Genomic DNA, 15,695 nt, shown 5'->3' on the forward strand with positions numbered 1-15,695 from the left:
AGGAGGAGAGGGAGGAGGAGAAGAGGAGAATAGAGAGGAGGAGGGAGGAGAGGAGGAGAAGAGAGAAGAAGAGGAGGGAGGAGGAGAGGAGGAGAAGAGGAGGAGAGGGAATACGAGAATAGAGAGAGGAGGAGAAGAGGGAAGCGGAGGAGGAAGGGAAGAGAGAAGAGGAGGAAGCAGGAGGACGGAGAGAGGAGGGAGCAGGAGGACGGAGAGAGGAGGGAGCAGGAGGAGGAGAAGAGGAGGGGTCGGCCGTGTGGGCTCCGTGGAGAGGGAGGGAGGGAGGGAGGCAGGGAGGGGAATCGCCGGGCGGGGCGACTGCGCCGGGTCCGGAGGCCGCCGCTGCCACCGCTCCTGCTCCTCCTGCTCCTCCAGCTCCTGCCACCGCCGCTGTCATCCCCGCTGCCACCCCCGCTGCCACCCCCGCTGCCCCCCGAGGAGGGCGGGCGGGCGGGCGGGCGGGGGGCTCGGCCATCGTGGGAGCCGCCGCTTGGCCCCGGCTCGGGAACAACCCCGGAACCCGGAACCCCAAAACCGAAACCCGCTCCCGGTAAGGCACGCGCCGCCCCGCGCCGCCCCGCCCCGCCCCGCCGGCCAAAACCCGGCCACCACCGCACTGCCCGCCCTGCCCCCCGCCCCCCGGCCCTGGCCTCTCCCCGTTGGCAGCCCCCGGGCCCGGAGGTTGCCGGCTGTGTGTCCCGGGCCGCACGGATGCCAGGGTGCGGGGCGCGCCGGGGGCGTCGAGGGGCATCGAGGGGCAGCCCGGGGGCATCGGGGCGGTGTCCGGCGGGTACGGGAGGGTCCTGGGGGGCTGTGTGTGTGTGTGTGTGCGGGGGGGGGTTCACCCGTCCGCCCCCGGTGACCACCCCCCGCCCCTCCTCCGCTGCCCTCCGGACCGAGGTTTGGGGGCGCGGGGAGGGGGAGGGCGTCTGCCTGGGCGGGGGGCTGCGGGCCAGGCCCGCCCTCGCCCACCTCCGGACGCTAAGGTTCCCCCCCCCCGGGTTTAGGATCCCCCCCGGTGTGGCTCAGGACCCCTCGGGCTCAGGAACCCCCGGGCTGGACGCGTTCTCCCGGCCAAGGGGAGAAAAAGTGGGGCGGGTCCCCCCGGGGGGTGCATCTGCGGGAGAGGTGCGGAGAAGGACGGGGAGCCAGGGGGTTGGGGTCACCGTGTTGGGGATGGGTCTAGGGGAAGGGGGACCCGGCGTGGGAAAGGGGCGGCTCTGGCTCCGGTTCATCCTCCGAGAGGGGTCCCTCTCCCCGGGAGCCCATTTTCCCCGCCAAGAATCCCCATCACCCCAGGCAGCTCCTCGTCCTGACCCCTTCTTTCCTCCTTCTCCTCCTCCTCCTTCTCTCCTCCTCCTCCTCCTCCTCCGCTCCCCCTGGGTGCCCGGGGATGCCCACCGCCCGCGCCCAAGGAACCGGGGCGCCTCTCTTTGTCATCATCCCCAGGCCACACCTGGCACTCGGCAAGATGGGCGGTTCCGCCCGGTTCCCTTGGATGCTCGTGTCCCCGACACCGTTTTTGAGGGGAACCAGGTTTTGGGGAGGGGAAGACGGGATCCGGGGAGGAAGACGGGAATAACGGGAGGCGGCAATCGGGGCTTGGCATTTGGCCCCGGGCTGGGCATTCCTTACCGCGTCGGAAATGACAGGGGCTCCCGAATCATGAATTGGACCCCCAGGGTAGGAAGAGAAGAGGGCGTTTTGGAGATGAAAAGGGTGTGACAGATAGAGCTGCATTCTTCTGCCTCTGACTCCCCACCAAACCCTTTGGTTCCCCCCCCACCCCGGTGTTCACAAGGTTTGGGGAGACCTCGTTGGCCTTTGCTGGTTCAGGACCAGTGGACTGTAGAAATCGCTGTATTCGTGGTATTATAAACGTGCCAGGCGCTCCCTCTTTTCAGATTTCTTTCACGTTAATTGTCGCAGTCCGTCCCCTCCGAAGGCAGACATTATTGTCCCCCATTTTACGGTTGGGGAAACTGAGACACAGAGAAACTAAATAAATCCACAGAAGCCTTTGCTCGACCACATCGATCAATCCATAGATCAGTGGTGTTTATTGAGCGCTTCCTGTGCGATCAGAACTGTAGCAGATGCTTGGAAGGGCACCGTAGAGTGCTTCGGCACAATCCCCGACTTCACGGAGCTTACGGTCTACCGGTCTCCCTTGATTCATCCCCCTTCCCAGCCCCGCAGCGTTTACTTATGTATCTGTAATCAATACATTAATTTCCATTAAGGTCTGTCTCCCCCTCTAGACTGTAAGCTCGTTGTGGGCAGGGAATGTGCCCGTTATATTGTACTCTCCCAAGTGCTCAGTGCCGTGCTCTGCGCACAGTAAGGGCTCGATAAATACAATTGACTGACTAGACCGGAATGTGGGTGGAAGTTAGCCTGAAGAGGAACGGGCAAGGGGGCGGTGGTCATGGCATCGGGGGCGGCCGCACAGGCTCTCCCCGGCGTGGGCACGGGGCCCTGACAGGGAGGCAGATACTACGAGGAGGGCACCTCAGCTGACATTGCCAGGGCACTGCCCACCGGGAGCATTGCCTGGGGCGGACTTCCGGCGGCTCCTTCTGCCGGTGCCGTCTTGCAGAGCGCTGCTGGGAGCGAGGCTGTGCGGTTGGATGGCCGTGGCTGGCACGGCGAGGGGGCCTGCTGCCACCCCAGCTGGCCCCATCTGGCCCTCGCCGAACGGCAGCTCCGCAGACCGGAGGACTCCATTCGTGCCCAGTCTGCCTTGCTCTCGCGGGTGACCGGTTGGCTCTCCGGTCGATGGGCTCCCCAAGGAGTGATCCCTTCAGGTTCCATCCTTCACCCAGGGATTCAGTTGGTCATCGGGCAGTGCCAGATTCCTTCTGCCCTCCCTGCCTCTCAAAATGGGCTTAACCGAGAGGTCATCTCATCCAGTCCCCTGCCTCCAGGCAAAACCAGCCCTGTAACCTCCAGGAGAGGGTTAGGTCAGGGTGGCAATCTTGAGAAGCAGTGTAGCCTAGTGGAAAGAGCTTCGGCCTGGAAGTCAGAAGACCTAGGTTCTGATCCCGGCTCTGTCAATTGCTCTTTCATATTGCTTGCCGTGTGACCTTAGGCAAACCAACTTCTTCTTGCCTCAGTTTCCTCAATTGCAAAAGAGGGATTCAATGCCTCTTCTCCCTCCTTCTTCACACTATGAGCCCCGTGAGGGAAAGGGACCGTGTCTGACCTAATTGACCTGTGCCTACCCCAGAGCTTAGAATAGTGTTTGGCACATAGAAAGTGCTTAATAAATACCATAAAACAAACAAGTGAAGATTGGGGGTCTTCCCAGGATTTTTGGAAGACAAGAGAAATTGGATTCCAAGAATCCCTGAGCTGGCAAGGACCCTCCCCTCCACGGCCCACCCAAAGTCCTGATGACTGGAATAAGGAGGGGGTGAAAGTGTTCTCTTTGGAAGCTACCTAGATCCCCAGCGAACATGCTCTGAGCTCTGAGACCACTGGTCCCAGGCCCCTTGGAGCTGCGTTTTTTGTGTTTAGGGCCCAGCCTCAGGGTTTAGTGGACAGGGACTCCCTGGGACTCAGCACTGAGGATGGTTCAAGACTACTGAATTCTCTCAAGTCTCTGAGGCAATCACTGTTGTTCTACCCCCACTTGAAAGGTTATCTGATCCAGTCCCCTGCTTGAAGCAGATGAATCCCTAAACCATCCAGGACAGGTGATTTTTTTAAATGGAATTTGTTAAACACTTACTAAGTGCCAGGCACTTTTCTAAACATTGGTAGAGACACAAATTAATAAGGTGGGACACCATCCCTGTCCCATATGGGACTCACAGTCTTAATGCCCATTTTTCAGATGAGGTAACTGAGGCCCGGAGAAGTGAAATGACTTGCCTAAGGTCACATAGCAGACAAGTGACAGAGCCGGGATTAGAACCCGGGTCCTTCTGGATTGTCAATCCCTTTTTAAAAAAACAGATCTCCAGTTGGAGAAGCGCTCTGCAAAGCTCAGAGGGCACAGGGAAGACGAAACTTGGATTTTTGTCCTGAATAAATCCTGATCAGCTTCCAGATGATGTGATTCTTGCACAGGCCTTCCCCTCTCCTCAGGCTGTTAGAATGATCCTTCCAAGGGATGGGAAGTTCCCCTCCCCGCTTCCCAAGCTTCCCACGCTGGCCCATTCCCAAAGTCTGTTTCGGAAGCCTGGAGTCCGGTGCCGAGGAACCCTATGCCGAGGGGCGGGCCTAGCTCTGCCCTCAAAGCTGGGCTGTCTGAGCAAGTTGCAAACTTCTCCCCTGCAGGTCTCCAACGCTGAGCATCCCGGCACCGAGGATGTCTTCCTCGGACGAAGAGACCCTCAGCGAGAGGTCCTGCCGGAGCGAGAGGTCCTGCCGGAGCGAGCGGTCGGGGAGCCTGTCTCCCTGCCCCCCCGGGGACACCCTGCCCTGGAACTTACCCCTGCACGAGCAGAAGAAGCGGAAGAGCCAGGACTCGGTGCTCGACCCGGCGGAGAGAGCGGTGGTCCGAGTCGCCGGTAAGAGAAAGGCCCCGGAGCAGGCTGTAGCTTAAGCGTCGTTTCGCACCGAGAGAGGAGGGGTGGAGGGCGGGGAGGGCTGGTGCAAAGACCACTAGCAGGCCCAGGGTTGTCTTGCTTTTAGGGGTGGAAGAGCCAGGAGAATCCAGCTTGGATTCCCTGTGAAGTACGATGTGCTGCTGCCCCTCCTCTAAATGCCCCAAGGTGGGTGGGGAGTCGGGTGTGATGTTGGCAGCCTCAGAAACCAGGCCTCCACGGATTTAGTGGAGCTCGGGGCCCCGGGCCTAGAGAACCAATTGAAATTTCCTCAGGACGGTTTCTGCTTGAGTTCTGAAAGCTGGACACCTCCAATCTTGTCCCTCTTTCTTTTGCCATGGGCCTGGAGGAGGTTGGATGCAGGACAGAGTCTGTCTCCCACTGGCATGAGTTCTTGTTTGTGGTTTGGTGTTTTTTTTGGTATTATTAAGTGCTTGCTCTGTGTCAAATGCTGGGGAAGGTACAAGTTAATCATGTTAATTAGGTTGGACACAGTCCCATATTTTCATAGTCCCATCCTTGTCGTAGGGGCCTGGTAATTGTTCTAATGATATCGAGGTTCCAGTGGATGCCATGCACTGCACTAAATGCTTGGGAAAGTAAAACAGGTACAGGTTACCTGCCCATAAAGAGCAGCAGAGAGTGGAGAACCACCGTGGCTTAATGATTAAAACATAGGTATGGGAGTCAGAGGACCTGGGTTCTAATCCCAGTTCTGCCACTTGTCTGCTGCGTGTCGAAGGGCAAGTCACTTCCCTATAAAATAATAATAATAATTGTGGTATTTGTTAGGTGCTCACTAAGTGCCAGGCACTTCACTGAGCGCTACCTCAGTTACCTCATCTGTAAAATGGGGATTAAATTCTCCTTGTGGATACATAGGCTGCGTCCAACCTGATTGTCTTGTATCTTCCCCAGCGCTTAGGACAGTAATGAGCGCTTACTATGTGCAGAACAGTTTTAAGTCCTTGAACTGACTTGAGGAGGGACTGGTTCCTGCTGTGAGGCAGTGTGGCCTAATGAATCTGGGAGTCTGGAGACCAGCTCTCTCTAATCCTAAATCTGCTTCTGGTCTGCTGGGTGCCCTTAAGCAAGAAACTTCACCCCTCTGGGCATCTTTCCTCATCTGTCAAATGGGAATAAGGTACCTGCTCTCCCTACCTCTTGAGAGGGCAAGCCCCACGTAGAACAGCGACTGGATCTGATTTTCTCATACCTGCTACAGTGCTTAATACAGTGCTTAGCATATACTGAGTGCTAAATAAATATTATTATTATTATTATTGTTCCCAGCAGTCAGCACAGTGCTGTGGCACATAATAAAGTATTTAATAAATACCATAATAATTGTTATTACGGAAGGGGAAGGAATGTCAGGTAATGTGGTTTTAGGCAGATTTCACATTAAAAATAACCTGTGAATTGCAGCTCGGTTGCAGGTGGTAGGAAGAAAAAGGCAAAGAGTGTTGGGACACTGTTTTGGAGGTCGTGTTAAAATATTAATGTCGTTTTAAAATTCTGGCTTGGGGGTCTCTGCCAAAGGCAGCTTTGTCCCGGGGATGGGAGCTCCCGGGGAGTTCCGATGGGACCGGTGGTGAGTTTCGACCCCAGGTGGGGCTGGTCGTGTCAGATGGATGTCAAATATTGTGTGGCGGTAAAGCAATTTAGAAACTTTGAAAAGGAAATGAAATCACATTAGGACCTGTGGTCCAGCTGTGACCTCATTCTCCTCTCCCTGTCCCTAATCCCTGGGTCAGGAAGTGGAGGGGGGGCACTGGAGGGGGGTGCTTCGGGATGGCTCCTACCAAACACATTGAACTTCCCTTCTTCCAGGCACTTCCTGGACCCTTCACCTGGTTCCGGGGTTGGGGGCGGGGGGGGGGTCTCCCCAGATTTGTGGATTCATTCATTTATTCAATTATATCTTTTGAGCACTTACTCTATGCAGAGCAGTGTACTAAGCACTTGGAAGAGTACAGTATAACAATAAACGGTCACATTCCCTGCCTACAAAATGGACTGCAGCTCGGAGGTGGGTGAAGGAGGAGGGAAAGGAGAGGAGGATCTGGGGTATTGAGGTGGCTCCCAAAAGCTAGTGGGGAAGGCGCATTACATCAGGGGAACCGTGAGCTCGGAGCTCTGGGAGAGAGCCTAGTGGATAGAGCGCGGGGCTGGGAGTCAGAAGGATTTACATTCTAATCCCGGCTCTGCCACATAACTTGCGCAAGTCACTTCATTGTTCTGTGCCTCGGTGCCCTCATCTGGAAAACGAGTAATAGTAACCACTTAACATCAGGGTGGCTCAGTGTAAAGAGCACGGGCTTGGGAGTCAGAGGACACGGATTCTAATCCCGGCTCCTCCACTTGCCAGCTGTGTGATTTTGGGCAAGTCCCTTAACTTCTCTGGGCCTCAGTTACCTCATTTGGAAAATGGGGATTAAGACTGTGAGGCCCATGTGGGACAACCTGATTACCTTATATCCCCCCCCAGCACTTAGAACAGTGTTTGGCACATAGTAAGCGCTTAACAAATCCTTATTATTAAAAAATACTATTTAAATTGCACACCCTGGGCCCTATGAGGCTCTCTCCACTTCCATTTTCTGTCCCAATCTTCCTTCTTACCAGCTTCTGAGCCCAGCCCCCTCCACCCATCTTTCTCCATCCCCCTCTCCCGGATCTTCATTTCCTGCCGTCTCCTTTTCTGTCTCTCCCCACGGCAGCCATGTTCAGTAGCCCATCCCTTCATTCACTCCTCTGTTCATATACTGCAGGGAAGACTTCCTGAGCCGGCCCAGCTTCAGTCAACACCGAGAGAGTCTGCCGGGAGAGAGGAGCGCTGTCTTTGGATTCCCTCTTCTGTGGCTCGGAACTCTTGGGAACCTCTCTGAGGACCCCGGGACCGAGGTCAATGATTTCGCCTTGTATCCGGGAGCTGGCTAGTTTTTCCCCAAAAGGTTCCCATCGCCTCATTCAATCATATTTATTGGGCACTTACTGTGTGCATAGCACTATAGTAAGCAGTTGGGGGAGTACGATATAACAATATAACACACATTCCCCCCCCCAAAAAGCACTTACAGTCTAGAGACGATCTGGCAACAGCCCTGTCATCATCAGTGAGGCAGAGAAGGGGAGACTAAGGCCCAGAGAGGTTGAATGGCTTATGTGAGGTCGCACAGCAATTTAGCGTAAGGGAACGAGGAAAGGGAACACAGGATTCCTGGTTCCCAGTCCCACTGCTCCGTACCCTAACAAGAACTAACCAGGAGAGCAAATCCTCAAGTGAAGAATGATAACAGTTTTGATGCAACGCCCTATTTTCACAGCTCGTTCTATTTAAGTCATTAGGGATTCTATTTAAGAATTAGGGATAGGCACTGTTGGGAGATTTGGAACTCGCTCCTCAGGGCAAACCAGGTTGGCACGCCTCGCCAAAGGCCTCAGCACCGGCTTGAACCGGGGAGATGATTGCTGGATTTCCCACCGCCCAGGGCAGCCACGGCAGTGTCAGTGACATTTTCCAAGCGCTTAGTACAATGCTCTGCACACAGTAAGCGCTCAATAAATACGATTGAATGAACGAATGAATTTGAGGACTCTCCCCGAGGTCCCCCTTCATTGGCTAAAATCTCACCTTCAGCTAAAAGGCCCAACTGACACTTTTTCCACCTCTCCCAGCACCAATCCCCCTTGGCCCCAAGCTACCTACCTTCCACCCAACAGAGACCAGGTGCGCAAGAGAAAAGGGGGGTTCTTCCATCGGTCGGGGGTATCTATTGAGTACTTATTGTGCTTGACCTAAATAACCTGCATCTACCCCAGCGCTCAGAATGGTGTTTGACACATAGTAAGCGCTTAACTAATACCCTAAAAAAAATGACTGTGTGCAGAACACTGTACGAAGCGCTTGGCAGAGAACAACGGAAAGCGGTCGGGGGCCCCGGCTGATACGGGAGCCTCCCGAGACAGGCAGTGGCAGCTGCGGAGATGCCCCGAGCAGCATCCCACCAGCTGGTCAGCTCCTGCTCATCGAACCGTAATCTGGGTCAGATTAGCTGCAGGACGATAAAACAACCCTAAAGACAGCAGAGGTCAGCGAAGCCCGGAGGTCCCAGCGGGGATGCTGTGCTGTGCCTGCGCTGTGAGGTGGAGGAGGAGGAGGAGGAGGAAGGGGAGGAGAAGGCAAAAGGGCAGTGAGTGCCCTCCCTCCTCATATCCAATAGACAGTTACTCTCCCCCGCCTTCAAAGCTTTATTGAAGGCACATCTCCTTCAAGGGGCCTTTCCCGACTAAGGCCTCCTTTCTTCTTCTCCCACTCCCTTCTGCGTCGCCCTGCCTTGCTCCCTTTATTCATCCCCCTCCCAGCCCCACAGCACTTATGTCCGAATCTGTCATTTATTTCTTTATATTAATGTCTGTCTCCCCCTCTAGACTGTGAGCTCACTGGGACAGGAAATGCATGTGTTATTATATTGCACTCTCCCAATTGCTTAGTACAGTGCTCCGCACACAGTAAGCGCTCAATCAGTGCGATTGAATGAGGCAGGGGGAGGCAGGATTGAGGAGGAGGAGGCAAGAGGCAAGAAGCAGGGAGACGCAGGGGGAGGCAGGGTGAAGAAGGAGGAGAAGGCAAGGGGAGGAGGAGGCAGGAGGAGGAGGCAAGAGGCAGGTTTAAGGCCTAGCAAGGCGTGGGGCGAGCTACTGCAGCGCCCAGTGGTTCGTCGGCTGTGGCTCTGCAGGAAACCGGGAGGGGAGAACGCGTGTGGGCTCATGAGAGGTGCCGGGACCTCCTGCCTGGGTCCGGGCAGGGGAGGGGAGACTTGGGCCCCGCCACACCACCGCCGTTGTTATTTTGGGAGGCCCAGACCTTGTCAACTCTCATTAACCAGCAGGGCATAAGCCTCGGGGCTGTGTTGGAGGAAGGAGCCTCACTCTGAAGCCCCGGCGTGGTTGGAAACCCTCCTTCCCCTAGGGAAAATTTCCATGAATGCACCCAGGCTGGCCTCAGTATTAATTATCCACAATCCACCCAAGCGTTGCCATAAAGAGCGGCTTTTAATTTGACTCTATGATTTGCCTGTTTCGTCTCGCCGACTGTCAGGACATTTTCTAGGTTTCCCGTCTCCTCCTAGATGTCCAGAGAGGGCCTGCAGCTCTGGAGCCCCCGCCCTTTTCTTGTTCTCTGCTCTCGGATTGGGTGCTGGATGCTGTCAGTCAAAAAGCAAAAGGGGCTTTTTGAATGCTATCTGTTGAGCGATTATTATGTGCCAGGCACTGTTCTAGGCGATGGGCTAGATACAGGGTAATAAGGTTAGACACAGTCCCTGTCCCACAAGGGGGTCACAGTCTTAATCCCCATTTTACAGATGAGTTAACTGAGGCCCAGACTTGCCCGAAGTCACACAGCAGACAAGTTTCAGAACCAGGATTAGAACCCAGATCCTTCAGACTCCCAGGCCTGTGCTCTCTCCACTAGGCCACGGATGCTTCTCATGGGGTTCCGTGGCCTGGAGCTTCTTGGGCTTCCCTGGGGTTTGATTGAAGGAAGAGAAAGGGGCGACAGGGAAATGGGAGATGCAGGAGTTGGGTTCCCTGTTGATCAACTGGATGACCAGAATCAGCAGGTCGCCTATTCAGGCCTTAGCGTCTCAATATGTTCAAAGGGGCTGATGTCACTTCTTCATCCTGTTGAGATAAGGTGACCAGAATTTGGGGGCTCAAAGAGGGTTGAGGAGGGGTCCGGAGAGGGCAGGGACCGAGAAGGGGGACGGCGGAAAGGATGCTGGAAGAGAAAGGAAAGAGTGGAGTAAGGGGAGGGAGAAAGGGTAATGCTAGAGAGTGAGGAAAAGATAGGTAGCTATAGGGATTGGGATGGGATAGGAAGCTGCGTGGCCTAGTGGATAGAACACGGGCCTAGGAGTCAGAAGGACCTAGGTTCTAATCCCGGCTCTGCCACTTGTCTGCTGTGTGACCTTGGACAAGTCACTTCACTTCTCTGTGCTTCAGTTACCTCATCTGTAAAAATGGGAATTGAGACTGATATAGTCCCATTTGGGACAGGGATTGTGTCCGACCCGATTTGCTTGTATCCACCCCAGCACTTACTACAGTGTCTGGCGCATAGTAAGCGCTGAACAAATACCATTAAAAAAAACAAACAACTTACCTTCCCCGCGACGGTCCTTAACCCTCCATACTGCTTGCCACCCTCCCCGCCTCTGCTATTCTCGGCCCAAATTGCCCAAGCCGATATCCTCAGGCAGTGGTGGGCGGTGAGCCATGGTGGTGGGTGGCGGTGGGACAGTCATAGTTGCCTGGCGTGGTTAAACTGGCTCTTCCAGAAGTGGGATGGGTATTTCTAGCCCAGAGATGATGCTTTTCTAGTCTTGTTGGAAATTCCCATCCCTGCCCTGGAGACGTCAGTCAGCCAAGGAAGAAGTGATGGAAGCACCGGTGTCAATGGCTCCGGTTGTCCCCTTTGCCTTTTCAGATTACCACCACCCCAGCCCTGAACTGGTCCAGTCTGAAGCAGGATGGAGGTCCGGATAGGGTGACCGTAGTGCCTCAAGTAGGTTATCCAGTCACCTGCTCTTGGGAGAATCCTGAAATCAACATTTGCCAAGTGATTTCCATACCAGACAGCTCCTGGAAGGGCTCTGCCTTACCCTCAGTGTCTGTACTCCCTGTCCTTCCTGCCTAAAGAGCGAGTCCTTTCTTGGGCCAGACGTTCTTCCCCAGCTCCACGCCAGAAAAGCGAACGGGTTTTGCATCCTAAAGACTTATTATTTTTTGCACAGTTTTTCAGGAAGAGCTTCTATCCATTCTGCCTGAAATCCCCAAGTCCCTGGCCTCCTGGGTGCAGTAATCATTGATGGGACCAGCTGCTGCTGCTGTGGGGCGACAGGGGTGAGGAAAGCTGCCACATGGGGCGGAGAGGACTCAGCTCTCCGACTGCCCCATGCTCCCTCTGCTCCTCTTTATGGGGGCTCCCTGGCGCTCCTCCTGCTGGGAGGTCTGATCGCCCCCTCCCCCCGGACCCCCGAGCATTGACCCCAGCACTGCCCGGAGGCCACTGAGAATTGAAAAAAAAAACAAAACACCCCTGAAAACTGCCCCCTGGAATTATATATAATTTATGGGTTCTAATCCCGACTATCTACCACTTGTCTGCTGCGTAATCTTGGGAGAGTCACTTTGCTTCTCTGTGCCTCGGTTACCTCATCTGTAAAATGGGGATTGAGGTTGTGAGCCCCACGTGGAACAGGGACTGTGTCCAACCCACTTTGCTTGTATCCACCCCAGTGCTTAGTACAGTGCCTGTCACATAGTAAGCACTTAACAAATACCACAATTATTATTATTATTATATAGTTTAAGCCCTAAAAGCCACCTCCAATTGATAAGGAAACCTCGCTGTTTTCCTCCTGTACTTGGAGGGTAGTAGGCTTGGGTCTGAACAGGACTGCTGAATTTCACATGGGGCGTTCTCTCATGACCAGAGGACTTTGGGGCTCCATCCTGGATCCAGAAGACCCTAGGAAACTTGGTGGGCTCTGGGCCTCTTACTGAGGATTCTGGATGTTGTTCAATGTGGGGGTCCTCTGGAGCATCTCTGGACCAGTAGATTAGGAATCATTTCCGTTTTCTCCTGTCCCTTCCTCTCCAGGACAGAAAAAGCAGGTAGGGACTCCCTGCAAGGGACCTTGGCTTGACTGAAGGCTTGTGGCCTCCTGCTCATGTCGGGAGAGATCTGAGGAACAACTGAGAAGCAGCGTGCCTAGCGGATAGAGCACGGGCCTGGGAGTCAGAAGGACCCGTGTTCTAGTTCCAGCTTCGCTGCTTATCTGCTGTGTGACCTTGGGCAAATCATTTCACTTCCTGTGCCTCAGTTACCTCATCTGTAAAATGGGGTCTAAGACAGTGAGCCTCATGTGGGACATGGACTGTGCCCAACCAGGTCACTCTGTCTCTACCCCAACGCTTAGAACGGTGCCTGGCACAAAGTAAGCATTTAACAAGTACCATTAAAAAAAACACAAACTTTCACCTGCTCTCCTGCTTTTGATCTCTGCTTCTGCCCCGTCTCTGTCTCTGTTGGGAGGACTTCTGCTGCCTTGAGGGTTTGTACCGGTGTCTGTGTTTGGGTGAGGGGAATGGAGGGGAAGTCTCAGTCACCTGCCCCAAGCTACTGTTTCCCATTTCAGGTTTGTGTCTTGGGTGGCTGCTGAGGGTTGTTCTGTGGGTAGATGTGAAAAGACGGGGTGCCTCGATCCAGTTCCTGACTGGCAGGTAACCACAGCTCTTCAAACTGCCTCAAGTCCTAATTCTCTCCCATCTTCCCACCTCCTCCCCGCCACCCTCCCCCCCCAACCAAATAGCACAAACCCTCAGGGCAGCAGATGCTCCAGGACAGAGACAGGGGCAGGGAGACCAAAGAACAGACAGGCCCCAGAGAGGGAGGAGGCGGAGGCTTCTATCTGGGCAGAGCTAGGTGGGGAGGGGGCAAAGCATTCCCGGCTGGTGGTGTGGATGAGGAATCCTGTTGGAGTCTTCTCATCCGCACTACATTTGCTCTGAGGAATGCGATTTGAGTTTGGCAGATAGGCTGGGAGATTGCAGAGCGACCAGGGCCGACCCCTCCAAAGTGACCCCTGGGCTTACCTTGAAGGAGACGCTCAGGGCTCAGGGAATTATGGGTATTGGTTCCCGGGGGGCCGCTCTCTGCCGATTTGGAGGTTAGAGATGGAACAAGACTCCCTGCACATTCAGCAAGGAATAGGAAATGGCTCGCTGGGAGGCTGAGAGAGAGTGAAGTGGAGAGTGCTTTGCTAGTTGCTGTGGTAACCCAGATGGCTGAGTAACCATTTTGAGAGTTGCTATGGTGATGGGGGCTGCCGGGTGGCAACCGCCTTCCCTCTCCTGGTTGCTGGCACCATCCGGGGACTCACGGTCACAGGGAATAGAGCTTCCCGGGCAGGGGAGGGCAGCACTCGGGCCGGCTCGGCTCTGGGCACCTGGGGGTCGGCGCTGGGGCTCTTGGTGTCCTTCAGAACTCAGAGGAGGCCCTGAGGAACAGAAGAGACGGCTGTTCTGAAGCGGAAGAGGAGGGATGACAGGGAGAGGAAGACGAGCGTTCCTTCGGTTGTCAGAGAGGATGAACCGAAGCTAGAATGGGGAAACCAGAGCGTTAGTGAGATTGAATTTTTTGCTTCAAGCCAACAGTTCACAAATTCTCTAAAGGGCCCCAAATTCTCACCTATAGCAAAAAACCAAGGAGAACTTAGGGCTCTGGGTGGTGTGGCCGGAGCGGGAAGCTCTGTAACAGTAAATCAACCCTGGCGATCTGAGCCCTGGACTCTCTTTGACTTTCTACGGCAACCTCAGAGAGACAAAAGAACGCCCTTGCCTTTCAGTCATTTATCTTATTGAGGCCTTCAGAGGCCTAAGCGAGAACTGAGAAAGGGAGACTCAATTAATCAATCGTACTTATTGAGTGCTTCCTGCATGCAGAGCACAGTCCTGAGCGCTTGGGAGAGTGCAATATAACAAAGTTGGTGGACACGTTCCCTGCCCACAACGAGCTTAGTTTAGAGGGGGAGACCGACATTATTATAAATCTGTAAATAACAGCTACGGACATAAGTGCAGTGGGGCTGAGGGAGGGGTGAGAAAAGGGAGCAAATTCAAATGCAAAGGTGACACAGAAGGAAGTGGGAGAAGAGGAAAATGGTGTATTGAGGATGCGATCTGCTGGGGATTCCTACTGCCATTTTCCCAGCTGTGCCCAGCTCTTTGGTCCACTCACCTGCATCCCAGAGAGGCCAATTTAGGGTTCTCCTTGACATTTGGATAATAATAATAATTATAATTGTGGCATTTGTTAAGGGCTTACTATGTGCAAGGCACTGGGGTAGGCATGAGCAAATGGGATTGGATACATGGGGCTCATAGTCTTAATCCCCATTTTACAGATGAGGGGACTGAGGCACAGAGAAGTTAAATGACTTGCCCAAGATCATGCAGCAGACAAGGGGCAGAGGCAGGATTAGAACCCAGGTCCTTCTGACCCCCAGGCTCGTGTTCTATCCATTAGGCCATACTGCTTCCACCCTCACCCCCTTGCACTTATATACTTATCCTTATGGTTCATTGTTTTTTTCTCTTTGTCATTTTAGTGTCTGTCTCTCCTGCAAGTTCGTAAGCTGCTTGAGAGCGGGGATTATGTCTATTAACTCCATCATATCAATACCCGTTATCCCTCCTATTTAGACTTGGAGCTCCATGTAGAACAGGGAATGCAACTGACCTGATTAACTGATCGTTTCCTCCAGTACTTAGTACAGTGCTGGGCACAAAGTAAGCACTTAACAAATGCCGTTATTATTTTATTAATAATAATCATTCAAACAGTGCTATTTACTGAGCACTGACTGCCCTTGGGAGAGTACAATACAATCGGGTAAATAGACACAATCCCTGCCCACCAGGAGCTTAAAGACTAGAGGGAAAATACAACTGGCCTCACTCTACTCTCCCAAGTGCTTAGTACAGTGCTCTGCCCACGTGGTAAGCACTCAAGTACTACTGTTTGAGTGGCTTGGGCCAGCAGCTTAAATTCAAGTACGGTGATCTTGAGGGAGTTAGTGGCCTGAGGTGGCTACTTTCCCAGAGCCAGAAGTACTGCCATATCATTTCTGAGAGAGGGAGAGTGTGAGAGAGAGATAGAGAAAGAAAGAAAGGAGAGAGAATGTATCTGGGGAGAGTGGATGAGGAAAATAATAATAATGTTGGTATTTAAGCGTTTACTATGTGCAGAACACTGTTCTAAGCGCTGGGATAGATACAGGGTAATCAGGTTGTCCCACGTGAGGCTCACAGTTAATCCCCATTTTACAGATGAGATAACTGAGGCACAGAGAAGTTGTGCCTTGCCCACAGTCACACAGCTGCCAAGTGGCAGAGCCAGAATTCGAACCCCTGACCTCTGACTCCCAAGCCCGGGCTTTTTCCAATGAGCCACGCTGCTTCTCTGAAAAGGGGTGGGTAGATGACAACCCAGGTCTCTTCACCTCAGATCAATCAGTCAATCATATTTATTGGCATTTAAGCGCTTACTATGTGCCAAGCGCTGTTCTAAGC

General features: G+C 53.9%; 1 protein-coding gene and 1 long non-coding RNA gene across 2 annotated transcripts in view; one reads left to right on the forward strand and one right to left on the reverse strand.

The window, feature by feature from the left end:
* Positions 1–4,300: 4,300 nt before the first annotated feature.
* Positions 4,301–15,695, forward strand: part of MACF1 (microtubule actin crosslinking factor 1) — a 291,335-nt gene continuing 279,940 nt past the window's right edge. Inside the window, 1 exon segment of the mRNA XM_029080290.1 lies at positions 4,301–4,517. Coding sequence (XP_028936123.1) covers positions 4,316–4,517 — 202 coding nt within the window. The 5' untranslated portion in view covers positions 4,301–4,315.
* Positions 9,593–13,721, reverse strand: LOC114817373. Its single transcript, XR_003765227.2, has 2 exons — positions 13,218–13,721; positions 9,593–9,763 (listed from the first exon to the last, which is right to left on the reverse strand). It is a non-coding gene; the product is annotated as an uncharacterized LOC114817373 (long non-coding RNA).

This window comes from Ornithorhynchus anatinus, chromosome 16, assembly GCF_004115215.2.
Source record: "Ornithorhynchus anatinus isolate Pmale09 chromosome 16, mOrnAna1.pri.v4, whole genome shotgun sequence".
NCBI lineage: Eukaryota > Metazoa > Chordata > Mammalia > Monotremata > Ornithorhynchidae > Ornithorhynchus > Ornithorhynchus anatinus.